The 16,813-nt window shown below is 43.8% G+C and overlaps 1 protein-coding gene across 1 annotated transcript in view; it reads left to right on the top strand.

Annotated features, from left to right (window-relative positions):
- Positions 1 to 963: 963 nt before the first annotated feature.
- klf7a (Kruppel-like factor 7a) overlaps positions 964 to 16,813 on the top strand; it is a 51,647-nt gene continuing 35,797 nt past the window's right edge. The window contains exon 1 of the mRNA XM_005920201.3: positions 964 to 1,378. Within this exon, the coding sequence (XP_005920263.1) occupies positions 1,277 to 1,378 (102 nt within the window). The 5' untranslated portion in view covers positions 964 to 1,276. The remainder of the gene's footprint in view (positions 1,379 to 16,813) is intronic.

The following is a 16,813-nucleotide window of genomic DNA, read 5'->3' as shown; positions in this document are numbered from 1 at the left end:
GGGGGGCTCACAGATAAAGAAAGGTGAAGATTTGAAAAGAAAGCAGGAAGACAAATAGAAAGGCAGGGCAAAGAAAGATGGAGTGAGTTGTGTCAAATGGATAAATGTCAGCAGGAACTTCATCATCTGTCTCCCTCCCGAAGATGCCATGTGTAAATTGCGGAGCCGGGGCCCTCAGCTAGCCTTCCCCTAGCGCTGTAATAAGATTAGAGACAGCAGCAGTCTCTGCCTCTCTCCTTGTGCGTGCGAGGGACTATTGAGCCCGTGTGGAAGTGTACAATTTCGATGGCTTACACGGGCGCCGGCGAATAAGCGGGATTACTCACACCACCAAACAAGACTCATGGTGGAAGATTTGGATACTTATTTATCACTCCACACACACACACTCGCAGACACACTGTGAACTTTTCTTTTTCCCACCACGTTTTGCTGTGTGGGTCACTTTAATGAGATTCCTGCCTGTACAGTAATAGCACAGTCTCTGCAGAAGCCCTGAAACAACATTACAGGAGATTAAAACACCATTAAGTGCGATACGTTGACTCTAAACTCATTAAAAGCATAATCCCTGCAGGAATATGCTTTCCTATATTCCTGCAGCTCTTTTTTATAATTAAACATTTGCACTGTGGGGAACAATATAGGAGGCTATCAGCACCGCTCCTCGCTCCCGTTTGTTAGCACATGATGTTTACACCACAGCTTCGCCTCTCAGACTAGTCTTTCAGACCTTCATCCAAATCTAATATACCCATCCATAAATAGCTCACCTATCGAGCCCATATTTGGCGTGAGTGACTGGACACGGGAGCCAATCCTGCCCGGCGAAACCCCCCCTCCAACCCCGCCTCTGCACGCTCTCCCAGCCGCTCTAACGCCTCCCGAACCGCCCATTCGCCTTAAAAGGGGCTTGACTGACAAGCCGAACCACGCCCCTTCGTTTACCAAGCCCCACCCCCTCCTTCGGTTCCCCTATCGCGTGTCTATTTTGGCAACACGGATACGCATGGAGCCTCCATCACCTCCAGCCTCCTCTTTACGCACCGACTCCCGAGAATGCGCGCAGGTACGGGGAAGCCAGCCGCCTCGCTCAGCCGTTAACGTCCCTGTTTAAGGACTAATATGAAAGAAGTGGATTTAGAGGTCTGACAGAGCCCAGAGAGGAGGCACATACACACATATATAGATTTTTCCTCTTCTTCTCCTTCTTCTTCTGCTTCCCACCCCCTTCCCTGTGGATCATTCTTGTTTTCCCATCACCAGAGCGTAAAGCATGGATGTCTTGGCGAACCACAGTATCTTTCAGGAACTTCAGCTCGTGCACGACACCGGCTACTTCTCGGCCATGCCTTCGCTGGAGGAGAACTGGCAGCAGGTACGTGTCAACTTTCCGCTTTCAGCATCGGCTGTGCCAGCTTCAGCCGCGAGCTCGCAAATTTGCGCTCGGGATGCACAACTTTCAAAGAAAAAGAAGAAACACGCACTCGTGTATCTGGCAGGTTTTTCCCGATAAATGAGCAAAGTGGATAAAATGCGGACGCAAAGCAGCGCGTAATAAAGCTGTCAAATATGATGTAAGGGGAGGTGAAGATGAGCACTCGAACAGGGAGTGAATTACACGTAAATAATAGATTTGCAACCTTCAGATTACTCAGGTTTGAACCCTCGTGCACGAAAAGAATTCCCCTCTCCTATCCATAATAGATCCCCCAACGCGTCTGGCTCTGTAGCAGCATTAATGGGAAGAAGGAGGTGAGGGAAGAAGCTGTCACCAGTAATGTCCACATTTTTGTATTTGTTCATCTTTTTTAAATCCCCCTTTTGCTTCATCAAATTCAGCGGGTGTCTACGGAGAGATGCTGTGTAAAGCTCTGGGTTTCACGCGGCCACATGGCGCCGGGGTGCGCGGAGAGACTTCACGCCATCTGCGCTTACGCGCTTCTTCTTCTTCTTCTTCTTCTTCTTCTTCAGTTTGTAAAACTGTTTAAAAAATGGCACCAGAGCTGGGTTTATTTATTCATTGCGTGGTGGTGATGATGGTGTGGGTGTGTGTGTTAGAAAAAAAAATCTTCAAATCGGAGTTTTTTTAACGAACAAATGATTCATTTTTACATTTCCCCCCTTCACTGCTTCGGTTTGGTGTCCCCCTGTCACTCAGAGGAGGGACATCTTCCCCCAAACATGCCTCCTACTTTCCTCTTTTCCATTTGTGTGTCCAAATAAGAGCCCACCTGCATTGCTGCTGATGATGCTGATGCTGGAGAGAATGCTTTCCATGCTGCACTTGAATTACCGGACAAGGAGGGGGAGAAAAAAAATCACAGCACAGAAATCTGATGCCGGTATTGTTCATGAAATATGAGCTTGAGTTTTTCCCCACTTCTATGCTCCACGAGTAAAGGGAGGGAGGGGATGGAGAGAGAAAGAGGGAGAAACCGGTGCGTGACTGGTTGTGGCCAAGCAGCCTAATTGGCATCCTACTGTTAGCCACCGACGCATCTTTTCATAACAAATCTCCAACTCCCTGCCTATCCTCCTGTCAGGGGATTTTTTTTCTTAAATTGCATGTGGGGGGCATCATATGGAGTGAATCTCTCTCTCTCTCTCTCTCTCTCTCTCTCTCTCCCTCTCTCTCTCTCCCTCTCTCTCTCTCTTGCTTCTCACCCACAGCCTGCATTTTAAAATCAATACCTAATGCAAATGGAAGAGAGAAGACAGCTGGATATGTGGGCAAAGCTCTTCTCTGTGAGGGTGGGAAATGTCAGCTCTCTTTTATTGGAATCGCTGTTTATGGGCTCTGTTTGGTCTTTGACTGTTTTAGATTTAGATTGGCTCGTTTTTTGCCAGGATGTCTGGCATCATTTTGTGTGATTAGCTGTAGTTTTGGGATTTTTAAAAAAAAATGGTAAACGTAATTTCATAGATGAATTCTGTGATTGAATCTGCCCTCAGCCTGGGCTAAATGGAAAGATCAAACTGACCGTGACCTGCCTTTCTTCTGGCTAATACAACTCTGGGACCTTGGTGATGTTGCCTTGCCTGCAAATTGCCCACATGCAGTGTAGTTAAGTTAAAGTTAGCTGGCTAACTTCAAACCAGAGGCATTAAACAGAGAGACAAAAAAAAGACAAATACTAAATAATGCCTTGAGGCGACTGTTGTTGTGATTTGGCGTAATATAAGTTAAACTAAATGGAATTGAATGAAACTACTACAAGATAGTGCTAAATATTTAAAACTTTTTAAACTTTTTAAACTGAACCCAGAGCAGTCTCTGGGGGTTGCTTAGGAACCCCCACACCCTCACAAAGCTAACTGTTGCACAATCACAATAAACAGCTAGTACGACTCACCTCCTCTTAAATTGATGTTACTTGTTTTGTAAAAGATTTGCATATTTTACTTTCTCATAAGTAAGGTTAACTTAATGTAGAAATGTAACTGAGAGAGGTTCTCCTTTCTAAATGTTCTTTTGTTTAGTGTTTTTGACTGGAAGTGGCTCCATTGTGTCTGGTCTAACAAGTGAAAGATCCTCGCTTTGGTTTTGGAAGGCAACACAAATCCAGAGATGGCTGCTGACTTTTAAGACTTTGCTTCTAGACGAATTGTAGCAAAATGGAAATGCTTGTTGGCCTACTAAGGTGTAAGGCAGGTGGTGTTAAACATAAGGCCCGGGGGCCAAAATTCACCTGGCAGAGACTCCAAACCAGCCCAGTGGATGGCTTTGGAATATGTGAGGGAGGACATAACTTTTGGACTTTTAACTGTATTTTCACAAGTTTAACAGCTTTATGTACCGATAAAGACCGCCAAAATGTCCATTCACAACACACCAAAGAAATGAAATAGTAGATTTTTGTAATTTAAAAAAATGACCTCTTCCAATTTAAGTCCAAAGAGTCCTGCACTTTTTTCTTATATTAAGATGTCTCACTGATTAAATGTGTACCTCAGTTTCTGAAACTGGAGTTTCACCAGTCCGGCCCACATAGGATCAAAGTGGTCTGTATGTTGCCAGGAATGTAAAATAAGTTGGATATCTGTAAATCATGTAATGATGTGCACAAATGAAGCTAACTGTTATGTTTCATTTCTGTTGTAACAGTTAAGAGTTGGGTGTAGTCTCAGAATGAAAATTACTGAAATCTATAATTTAATTACTTTGGTTATTGTGAATGGCCATTTTAGAGCTCTTTATGAGTAGGAAAAGCTTTAAATCCTATTGAAATATAGTTAAAAGTCCAAAATGAATGCCTTCCTTCACATTTTCCCAAACCATCCTGTGCCTTCAGATTCTGGCCTCCAGGCCTTATGTTTGATGTCTCTGGTGTATAAGCTGTAAATCATGTAAAGATGGGCGCAAAACAAAAGAACATTTTCCTTCTATAGTAACAGTTTAGAGTTGGGGGCAGTAACATTGTCTAGTCCAACTCAAGTGTGTTGTCATTATCCCGACTCTCAGGCATGCAGTTTTTACAGTCGCCTCTCAGTTGCTTTACAAGATGCATGCTTTCCTCAAAGCATTCAAAGCCTCCAGCCCCATTACAAATCACCAGAGGAGAAGGTTTCTTCTTCTTTTGGAAAAACTATCTATAGTTTAGATAAGAAGATCCCTGCAGCCTTGAGAGCAAAAGGATTTGAGGTTTGCAAATCGATCATTGTGCTCATCGTAGCAGCATGAAGATGCCACTGAGCTCCCCTGAATACAGGAATTATGAGCTGTGGCTTGCCTTAAAAGCTCCGTCTCCAGCCGAGGCCCTGCAGTTTGAGCGGTCCCCTCTGTATTCCGGGCACAATTTAGAATTCGATGCTTTTACGGCGGCCTGATGGCGAGATAGGAGGCCGTTGTTGTCGGCCCCTAAATGGGTCCCTGAGACGCGATGGCAAGAGTGATGACTGTGTCCCCTGTTGGTGTCTGCGAGGCATGATTCAGCCGGTTATAGGGGGATGGGGAGAAGAAAAGCAGTAAAGTGTTTTTGGAGGTCTGCAGATGGTACATTTGAGGCTACTATTTGTTCCATTATTGAACCTAATAGTGCCAAGCTGAACTGCGCGCTGTCTCGCTTCCAAATCCCCGTACAGTTGGCTGTTCAGAGTTGGAACAAAGTGCGGGGCTGAGCTGGATTTGGAACAAGCAGAGCCGGTCAGAGCGCACTTATTATTTGTGGGACCCAGTTTCTCTCAAAGCAAAGAGCGCACGTGTTATTCTGCTGTCTCGCTGTCTTGGCTTCTCTTTCCCGTGCTTGTTTAGGCTCCTTTGTAAACTGGCATTTTGGTCAGAGAAAGCCTTGGTTGGCTTTTGCTGTCGGTTTGCCAGCATCTGTAAAAAAAAGAAGAAGAAGAAGAAAAAAAACATCTGGATCAGATTTCAGGCCGACATGATGGATTTTTCAGTCTCCGCTGATGACGTGTCCCAGTCCACCGCACCTGACCCTGATGGGCAGGATTGTAACAGGACACCACTGATGGCTCTCGGTCATTGACCTCGGGACACACTTTATACCCTCCAACACATATATTATCCCTCAGAGGTTCAGCACACACACACAGAGTACACACATGTAGTGCGACTGCCTGCACAAGCAAAATGTCTGCACGTTGCTTGACGGTGCATTATGGAGCTCCTATATGAGGACAGGCTGTTCATGGCAGGCGCAACCTCCATAAGCGAGCCCGCCTGCTCAGATGCATCCACTTACATCCAACTGGCAGCGAAGGCGACTCCGTCTGGGACTGAGTGGGGGGGTGGGCGGAGGATAGAGGTGGAGGAAGTTGCAGAGCATGCACATTCTCTCCACTGCAAGATTTTGCATTTCACAGTCTGGTGGGTTTGAACCCCACCCCCCCACCCCAGGAGTGAGGCGCACATATAGAAAGACAATCAAAAGGGTGGAGAAGCAGGATGTCCTGATGCACAGAAGAACTAGGGACGCTGATGGATGGAGTCGTTTCACATTTTGAGTCAGAGGGAAAAGTCGCACCACACTGGGCTCGTTTAAGCTGGAGTCAGGGCCAGAGAAGCATAGAGAAAATACCCCCACTCACCCCAACACCATCCTTCTATAGAGAGACAGTGGTGAGGACTGAGAGAGCGAAGGAACCGCGCACATCCATACGCATCCACGTGCAGCCTTGGATATGTGTGTGTGTCCCAGTATGTTATGTAATCCTCAGTAGGCCACAGCTGCTTTCTCACACACAGCAGGCATGCTGGGGAGAGCAGCCAACTTGCGCTCCCGCCGCCCACCTTCCTGTCTTCCTCCATCCCTGGTTTTCCCCTTTCGCTCAACCCACCCCCCCCCCCCCCTTTTCCCCCTTATTTTCTTCCTGCTTATAGATTTGACACAGTATGGATCTTTTGATCTCCGCGGGGCTTTCGTGGAGTACCTGCATCCACCACTTTTTTGGACCTTTGTCTCAAGTAATGAAGCTCTGGAACAGGTCTCGCGTGTTCTCCGCGACCTTTCGCCGCCTGAGATCTGATGTAATTTTATGCAAATTAAAATTAAATCAATCCTGTAGCCGGCACAGTTCAGCAAGGCAGAGGAAGGACAAACCCGGGACTTAATCTTATTTGTCTCAGAAGAGTTCCTGCGAGTGTTTTTTCGTTCCCGGCGTGTTGCTTTATTAAAATGTCACATCAACTCTTAAGTATGAGATGCGGAATTCCCCGAAATCGAGTTTGGGCCTTCTCCAAAAAGGCGAGGGTGGAGGGAGGGAGAGAAACATTAATTGTGTTTTAGTTTAGCTGACGTCTGGCTCTGTTCAGCCGTCTTCCATATGCATGTGCTACCTCATGATGCTGGAGTTCGGAATTGATTCCTTGCGGTGTTTTGTTTTTTAACCCGAGATCAAGCAGGAGATCTTGGAGATGGATGTCACGTAGAATGTGTTTGACATAGCCTGCTGGCCCGTGACGCAGCGAGGCATGAAAGGGAGTCTTTGTGCGCCGTTGCACACAATGCAGCGTCTTTGCTGGACTCTTCTTAAATGTTTTCAGCCACAAGGTTATCATTCTGATAAATGTGTGTGTAGTTAAAGAGCAACAAGTTCATCTAATTAGCAGACACAGCAAAAGCTGATGAGATAGTCATTTTGGAGGAGCTGCGCTGCGCTTACATGCATGTCATTCATTATTTTTACCTTTTTCTTAATGTCTAGTAGAGGTGAGCACGTAGATCCAAATATCGCTAGTATCGATAGCAACACTGGTATCGGTATCAGATCGATACCAGCGTGATAGGATCGATATTTTGTTTCTGTCCTTAAAATTTTTTTTTTTTCTATTTTCATTCTTTTGAAGAAGAAAAACATTTGAACCTTTCTGTGTTGACTGTCACGTCTATTTTATTTATAGCCTATAGCACACTTAAACAATAGAAGCTGATCCAAAGTGCTTAAGAGACAGACACATTTACAACCCAGGTCTCCAAAAACTAAAAGCAGTTTCAAAATACATGAAAAGCAGAAAGGTTTTCCAGTGTGTTTTTTTGTGTTAACTAATTGTTGTGGAAAGTAAAAATAATGTCTCACTGCTCTAGTGCTTTATAAAAGGTGCTGGTGTCAGTATCAGCAATACAGACCCTGTATTTACCTGGTATAGGATTGACACCAAAATTTGCAGTATTGCACAGCACTCGTGTCTAGAGGTTAGAGCCTAGTGTGTATTGCACAGGCCTGAGTGTTTGCTGCTACACGCGGGGGCCACAGGCTCATCATTTCACGTCAGGATGCATTTTCTTTGTATGCACACACAGTCGCGGGCAGGTGCACAGGTTTGTGTGCGTCTGTGTATCCTGTGTAATGAGATGTACGAGCGACCCTCTGACCCAGTAACATCCATTCTGCCATAAGAGCACTTAGTGAACTCTGCCACCTCTGTCTCATCACTCAAGCAGCCGAGAGGCAATTGCCAGTGATAGGTGCCGGCTACTGCTTTATGGGCGTTGATGAAAAGGTGGGAAGCGCTGATGAAAAAGAGGAAGTATTCATTTGTCTGACTCTCCGGTGACTGGCGCGTCAGAGAAAAGCCAGAGTAGGTGGTGTAGGAGAAAATGGCAGAGGGTTGGTGGGGTTGGGGGTGTTGGTGGAGGGAGAGCGGTGAACAAGCACATCTTTATGTATGGCTTCCGTCTGCGAAACGCTCTGCCACCCCAGGTTTGATTAACAGTGAGAAGGGAAGCTAGTCATTTTTTTCGCCTCACACCACCACACATGGCTTGGCAATGATTTTCACATCATTTGAGGCGAAATCGGGAAGCCGTTACAGCACCTTACAGTGATCCGACATGCTTCGCTGCTGCCATCCGGCTTGGCAACCGCAGGGAGGAAAGAGAAAGGAAGAGAAGTCTCAGACACTCATTTTATGCTTTGGAATCACCACCAACTCTCTCCCTTTCTCTTTATCTCCTGACTGTCTCTCTCTCGCTGTCTCCCTTCTTTGCTCTTTGACAAATTCTGAGAAGGCACTTTTGACGAAGTCACAGCCGCCTTGTTTGATTTGCCCTGCTCTAACCCTCATTTAAAGTCAGTCTCACTACAAAAAGTTGAACTCAGGAGTTACGCAATCAAAATTTGGCACAAAGCTGAATAAAGGCCCTTTAACAGGGAGCGTGTCACGAATAAAGCCGAAAAATAGTTTTCCTTCTGCTATTTCAATAAAGTTTATTGCCGTGAAAGGGTAGGATGACAGTGAGCTCCATGTTTGCAGCTCCGATCATGAGCGAGCAGATTAAGCATGTATCGGTGGATGCTGGCAGGAAGATATGTAGTCTTGGCCTTCTCATAACAAGCATAGCAAAACTCTAAAACATGGATTTAGCAAAATAATCACAGCCAGACTTATGATGTTGTTTGGTTAGTTAAAAGTGTTCTGACCTGAAGCCAGGAGGCAGTCAGCTTTACAGAAACATTTCTTGAAGGCCTTAAAATCCACAAGGTCAGGTGAGCCATTTAGGGTTAAGGTTAGGTTAATCTCTATAAACACATGCTTTTTTATGAATATGCAGAATCAGTAGGGAAAAGGCATTTACAAAAAAAATTGGCCACTGAAAGATGAAGATTTTGCTTTTAAGTAACTTTTTGAAATTTTCCTGTATCTGCAAACAATGATTGGCACATGGCAGAGGAAGTCCTACCTGCTGGTAGGAAAGTGAAAAAGATTGGCCATTATCCCCCGACTCACAGTCATCAGTCAATAGCTGATACGTTCCAGTGGGGGTTAGGGATAGTTTACTGTTTAACCCATTTAATATTTTTTCCCTGTTTAGTTTACTCACTAACTTTATAAAAAAAACTGTGAGGCAAAAAATGCACAGATGACAGATGAGTACTGTGCAAAAGTCTTGAACTACCCCTCATTTCTTTATATTTTGCTTCCAATGACTTTTTTGTAATTTTTTTAAAGTGGTTTTGACCAATAGTTCTCCAGGCTTTCTGAAGGGCTTTGACTGCTTTTTCATTCCTTTTCATCCCAGTCCTTGTACCTTTTTCAGATTTTTTTTTTCTTAACATGTGTCTATGACTCATTCAAGCATAAGAAAGGCTCCTAAGTCAAGGGATGAGCCAGTTTTGTGGGAAAACCAATTTTAAATTGTGTCTTTAGGCACTTTTTCACTAGCAGCCTGTCATAAAAGCACAATTTGTTTCAATTTCTTTAGCTAAATCTATGAAAAATGCCACACGTAACACAGTTTGACAGGTAAAATTGTATTTTTGCACCAACAGGTGATTCTCAAAGAGCTGTTAGTTGAACCTTGTCATATCTCGGCATGGTGTGCATGTGTCATTAAAAACTGAAACGTATAGTCAGGTTTTTGATCCACCATGCAAAACCATCTGGAAATCATCTGATTGGCTACAGCTTCATTTTTTAGCCCGACAATGATCCCAAAAACACTGTCAATGCAGTAAAATCATACCTGGACAGAAAAATACAGTAAAGTACTCTCAGTCATGGATCAGTGTCCCTTAGGCTACGTCCACACTAGCCTGGATAGATTTAAAAATGGCATTTTCATCTGAAAGGGCTCCGCGTCCACACTAGCCTTTTCAGTCATTTTCACAGAGTTGTGCGTCCACATTGAAACGGCCGGAAACGCTTATGTTCCAGTACTGCGCATGCGTGAAACGCAAGGCGATTCGAACCTGCCTCATTTGTGTCTACAGTTTATTTACTTTCTGGCTCTTTGAAAAGTTGCAGCAAACTGTTGAGGAAAAGCACCAAGTTTTTTAAATGGACTAACAATGAGGTGGAGTTGTTGCTGCGAGTAACACAAAAGTACAAAAGTACAAAGTTGCAAAAGCGAGTGAGAATTAAAGATTTGAAGAAAAGCTATCTGAAGCATGTACAGACTGATATTAATCTTTAATGCGGCTATCAAAATTGAGAGCAAACAAAACAACTGCTGTATAATTAGTCACATGACTTAAATGTGTCATCGTTTTCAAAAAGTCTCAGTTTTCGCTGTCCACACTACGATGTGAAAGCACCGTTTTCAAAAGTATGCGTTTTCGAGAGCGTTTCCTTGAGTGAAAACGCTGTCTCAGTGTGGACGCGAGGCCAAAACGGAGAGAAAACTGCATTTTCAAACGAAAATGCGTAACATCATTGAAGCAGTGTGGGATCATGTTGCCAAAGAACAGAACAAAAGGCAGAAACATCCAAAGAAGAGCTTTGAATGTCCTTCAAGAAGCCTGGAGAACTATTCCTGAAGACTGCTTAAAGAAATGACAAGAAAGCTGCCTAAGAGAGTTCAGACTGTGCTGAAGAATAAAGGTGGTCACACCAAATATTCATTTTTAAGATGTTTAGTACTGTACAAACCCTGTTTTTGCCTTATATACTGTGTTTCCAGGTGTGTTTGCACACGTTTCTTGTTGTATTTTTCAATGAGAATGTGTACTCTGATTTCACTCCTACCTTTCCAATCAGATCTCCAGTGGTATTTTATATCACACTGATGAATTTAGTCACAGATTTCCAGTTGGAGTCACAAGTAAATATTAAGGTAATCCTACACTGTTGCCAGGTAGCTGCTGGCACATTAAACATTTCTTTCTCGCTACACCCAGCTGGAGTTAAATCCCACCTTGTTTGTTTTATTTTATTCAAATAGTAGAATGCAATCTAAAAGACCTTGACAGTTTTAAAAAAAACTGTGAGTAACAACTGAAAGTAACTAAGAAAACCGAGTGTTACTAAACCAAGTGTTTAGTCTTCCTGGATGCTCACATATTCAGAAATCCCTTGGCTTTAATAAAGCCCACACATCCTCACAATGTCCAGGCATTTCGGAGCCATAATCGGCTGTAGCATTTGAAGCGTTGCATCCCCCTCCTCCAGCCTACCTGTTGCTAGGCAGCCTCAGCAAGCAGGAAGACCAGTTTTGGACTATTTGTTTGTTTAGCTGTCAGTCTGTGAGGCTAATCCCACCCCGAGAGACTTCTAGCCATCCAGAAACCAGAAATCCAGACATGTGGACCATCTCGCTTCAAAGATTGCAAAAGAGAAAGGGGCAAAAAGAGATGGAAAGGGGGGTGGGGGAGACAAGGGCAATTTGCCCAGAGTAAACACCGCTGCTTGTTGATGTCATCTGAAGTCATCAATCACGGCTCTAAGCTCTCTGTGGTGACAGCGGCAAGGACGTGACACTCTCTGAAACCGGCTGGATGGCCTATAAAGCAGGACAGTCAGCAGTGAAGAACGACGGCAGACCTTGTCGACGACGTGCTGTAAAAGTATTACAAAAGGATGTTATCTCAGATTGAGGTCGGACTCGGGGTGTCCAGTAAAGACATAACAATGCCAGTTATTGGTGTGTTCGACTTTCAGGTGCATGACATAAGCTCCTAGGAGTTTGTGGGTCTTTGCAGATTTGTATGCAATCCCGACTGTGCTTTGCATGTTGGCTGACATGCAAAGCCGGTCTGCACTTGTTCCCCCAGTGCAGTGGCTTGGTACGCCGAAGCTGTCCGGCCGGTTGGCCAGAGTGACAGGGCATTTTCATCTGTCATTATATCGCTCCCTCACTTTATCTCTCCAATGATTGATCTATTTGTTCTTGCAGCAGTCTCTGTTTCCTTTATCTCCTTTTGTATTTTTGTGTCATCCTGTTCCCTTTTCACCCATCCTTCTTTTATCTTTCTTATCTCCTTCATCTCGTTTATGAGATTCGGTTTCAATCTGCCTACCCCGATGTATTAGTTTCTCTGTCATCCTCCTCCTCAAAGCTGTTTCACATCATTCACTTAAAATTTAGAGAGCATCATACCTGTTTTGGCAGCTCGCAGCCAGGGGTGAGGACTCAGCTGGATGCTCGGAAATAGATAAAGCATGTTTTCCATTGTCAGCAGCTGACGCTAAATTCTCTGGAAGATTAAACTGGGTCCCAAATTACCCTAAAGACACAGATATCTCAAGCCAACTGGGTATGTCATGTAGTTTCAGTCATTCCAAGCCCCTGCAGGGTTGAGTTGTCTGAAAAAGATATGACTTGTTTCCTCGAAACCAGACGGATTCAGCTTGAATTGGGATTAGTCCGTATGTCAGAGCCTGAAAGCGCAGTTTTTCCACTACGAAAAATAATGTTTTAACACGCTTACTTGGGGGGGAAAAGGATGTTATAAGCGTTGACAGACAGAGGGGGTGAGAAGATTGCGCACCCTTCTTAACTCTTCGAGCGGCCTGGGAAGTGCCCTTCTGTGATTTAATGAGACCTGTGGGAAGAGCCATTCATCAGCATGACGGCATACCTCTGTTTCCCATTGTTCTGTTCTCGTATGTGGAGAGCACTGTGTGTTTTAGCCTTAATGATGGGCTGGCAACCCTTTGATTAGATGAATCTCCTGGTGCTAATTAAGATTTAGGCTGCCAAAAGACATCTGTATTTATGCCTTCCTCCCTCGCTTGTTCCCTAGAAGTACGTGTGTGTGTGTGTGTGTGTGTGTGTGTGTGTGTGTGTGTGTGTGTGTGTGTGTGTGTGCGTGTGAGCAGTTTACAGGATGTGTTCGTGCAGTGGTGGGGGATTTTGATATTGTGGCCTAAACTGGGAGTTTGGGTGGTGTTTGTCTTGTGGTTGACATAAGTGCAGGGCCTTGAGCAAAATGAGCATGGGTCATCCGAATACCAGAACCGTTGTCTTTTTTTCCGAAAATGCAGATTTTTTGGAATAGCATGTCGGTATAAAATCTCCCTGTCTAGTCATTTGGCTTGAATCGCAGTCGTTAAAATAAGGCATAGCTCTTTGATGCATTATTATAAGATATATTGCATTACAGATGGTGATAACTTGCGGTACAAAAGATTTCCCATTTCTGTTTTCGTTGCACCGAGTCTTTTAGAGAAGGTGATCTGCTGCCCGTCTAGCAGGTGGATAACAGTTTGTTCAGTGACCTCCTCTCCAACACAGCTTCAACAGTGTCCACTGTCTTCCTGATCACTTTATTCAGTCTGTTGGTGTCGCCAGCTCTGATGATGTGTCCCACTGGCAGGCCACAAACAGTATTCGAAATGTGCTTGCCACAAGTAACTGATAGAAAGTCTCCATCATTTTGCTGAACATTGAAGGATCTCAGCTTCCTCAGAAAATGAAGACTTTTCATTCCCTTTTTATGTATACAGCCCCTGTGCTGGTCTTCCAGCTCAGCCAAAGTCGAAGCCCAGGTACCATTACTCCTCCACTACATCAACATCCTGTCCCAGAATAGACACAGGCCATCTAGCCATCCTCTTCCTTCTGACTTCAATCACCATCTCTTTGGTCTTATTCACATTTATAAGCCGGTGATTCCTCCCAGACCAAAACATAAAATCATCCGCCAGTGCACCGTACTCCTCCTCCTCCTGCCCATCACTGATACATTCACCCACTGCAGAATCATCAGAGTATTTCTGTAGGTGGCGTGACCTGGACTTGTACTGATAGTCTGAGGTGGACAAGGTGGACAAAAATGGATACAGCACAGTCCACCTTGAAGCTCTTGTACAATAAAATCACCGCACAGAGAATTTGTTTCCACATTTAAAAGTAAAGTGAGGGTCATGCTGTAAAAAAGGAAAGAATGTGGCAGTTTGGTGCAAGAAATGGAGATTTTCTTTCAACTTTTGAGGGAAATTGATGATAAAATGATTTTCATTGTAAACTAGAAGAACTATTAATACTAAAATATCCTCACCCACTGAAAAAAGAGAATTGTTGAAACAACATAATTGTATTAAGTCAACTGGTAACACGTGATGAACTTAGATCAATCCAACAAATTTACAACACAAAAAAGGGAAACTTAAGTTGCACAAATTTACTTAAATAAAAATATCAAGTTAAGGGAACAGGTTGTAATTTCAAGTAGGTGTGAACAACAAACCACCGTCAAAAAATCAGAAAGAGTAAGAATCATTTAAAACATTGCATTAGGTTAACTACAACTCAAACACCCTTTTTAGGAAGTCAGCCTTCAATCAACTACTGCTATTTTGTCAAAGCTCTTAGGCTTCTGGACCTGATGGGATGTTACTGCCAACTAATTTATAGTCACTTAAATAAGAGAAGAAAAAACATTAGACTAGTCTAAAAGGCAACCTTCAGAAAACGCTGAAACTTAGCCGACAAATAGTTGTTGAAATGTGCAGCACTCTGCCTAATATGGCAAACACCCAATGTCAGATTTTGGCTAACCTTAGCAATACTAGCAGCAGTAGCCTTAAGTTTTATCCACACTAGCGTCAACATCCAGATGCAGAATTTATCTACACCTGGCTTCTGTAGCACCAGTTATCATGGCCATCATCATGTTTTCGCATTGTTATATCACAGCAGATATTCGTATTTATTCATTTTTTCCTTCAAACCTAAAACTGAAGCACAGACCCAAGTGTACTTGCTTAAATGTGTGCAGATGTGGCTTCTGTAGCCTTTTTTACTCACATTTTCTCAAAAAAGAGAGAATCCATTATTCAATGCTATATCAATGAAAACAAACTATCTCTGTGGGGATCTGTGTCAAATCTTAGCAAAACACCATAGATGTGTTTTCCCTCATTTTTTAACTAAACTGATGGTGTCACATAAATGTTTCACTACCCAATTCCCCCCCTGTGCTTATTTTCAGAGGAAAACAGTTTGATAACTTATGCTAACAAGAATGAAGGCATCCCCACCCTCCGCCTGACCCTCCCTTACATCGCTCCCCCATCCTCCAAGCTCATGTGGCTACACGGCATACGCTCCCGCTCACCAGTTTACCACTATGTGTTATTCAGTCTATTGCCCCAGATATTATTTCATTGTAAAATGATGCCAATTAGTAAAGCCAGTCGCCAGTGGCTGTGGTCTGGCTCCTTCTCCGTACCAGCGGGGAAAGTTATTTGGGTCGGCAGCTATTTTCAGCCTGTGATGTTGCCTGGAATACTTCAGGGAGCAGCCACTGTTTTATAAGAGAGCACATCAATAATTTTCATTGCTATGTGTGTGTGTGTGTATAAGCAAGAAAGAGACAGAGACAGGCAGGGTTTATTGGGTTTATGTGTGTGTGCGTGTGTTTATACGTGGGAGAAAAGTGGCTGTTTTTTTCACCTGAATATTCAGTGGAGCAGGTGGTGCGTGTAAACGCGCGGACTTGTTCCTGTCTTAGAAACATTTCACTGTAACTGTCATGACCTCCCGTTAATTTAAAATACATTAATTTGCCAGCCTTTAAACTTTAACCCCGAAATCTTAACACGTCTTTTAATCCAGATTTCACCCTTTTGCCCTGTAATCACCCGCTTTTTTGTGCTGAAAGCTCTTCTTAGATGGGAGGAGGGGGCGTATTTACCAAGTATATACAGGACCGATATCAATACTGATGCTTTTAACCTATAAAGGCAGATGAATCATAATCAATTTGAAAATTCTGAACACATTTTAATGATCACTAAATCACTGTAATTTTTACCTTTCACAACAATTAGCAAACACACACAAAAAAACCATTTTCATGTATTTTCATGCTTTTCATGTATTTGGGGTTTTTTGAACACCTGGGTTGTAAATGCGCTCTAAAGCACTTTGGATCAGCTTCTGTTTAAATATGCTGCAAATGTGCTATAATTAAAACCATTGTGACAGTCGGCTCAAAAAGGTTCAGATATTCAGAGGTATATGTTTTCCACTTCCAAAAAACCATTATTTATTTAACATAAATCAGTGAGCTGCATACTGAACTTAGATAATGAAAACAAAATATCGATGCCATCGCACTAGTATCTGTCCAATACCGATACCAGCATTAGCATCGATACTATTGATATTTGGCTCGATCTGTCCACCTGTACAACTCACCAGGCTAACATAGACCCTAAAGGCCAAAGTCAATGAGTTCCCAACACCTTTCTCAGTGTGTCTAACCCCAGTCCCCTCTTCTCTGCCACACAGCTGTGCATTGTCATGATGAAATTGGGGTGAAAAGTCCTCACACTCCTGCTGAAAAGCCAGCCGCTCTGCACCGAGGGGTGAATGGGTTCAGCCTGCCGCGCTGCCTCCGCCCATCCTCATACAACCTAAACACACACACGCACACACACTTTCACTCACTGACTCTCACTCCCTCGCTACACTATCGCTTGGAGGGGAGCCCAAAGCAGCGGTGGCAGTGGTGGCGAGAAGACGTCTTTCAATATTTTAAGCAGCTTGCGCTAATCTTTGTCGCTCAGGTTTGTTTTGAAAGCAGCTACAGCCGGAATAAAGACAGAACGACAGCGGCCCCCACCTCCTGTTGTGCGGCTCCAAAAATGCGCACACCCTTGCGTAACTTTGCGCACACTCGCAACTCC

Source organism: Haplochromis burtoni, unplaced genomic scaffold, assembly GCF_018398535.1.
Source record: "Haplochromis burtoni strain Fernald_Lab_line unplaced genomic scaffold, NCSU_Asbu1 Contig_38, whole genome shotgun sequence".
NCBI classification, from domain to species: domain Eukaryota; kingdom Metazoa; phylum Chordata; class Actinopteri; order Cichliformes; family Cichlidae; genus Haplochromis; species Haplochromis burtoni.
Note: the sequence above shows the minus strand (reverse complement) of the source record. Positions and strands in the feature narration are given on the sequence as shown.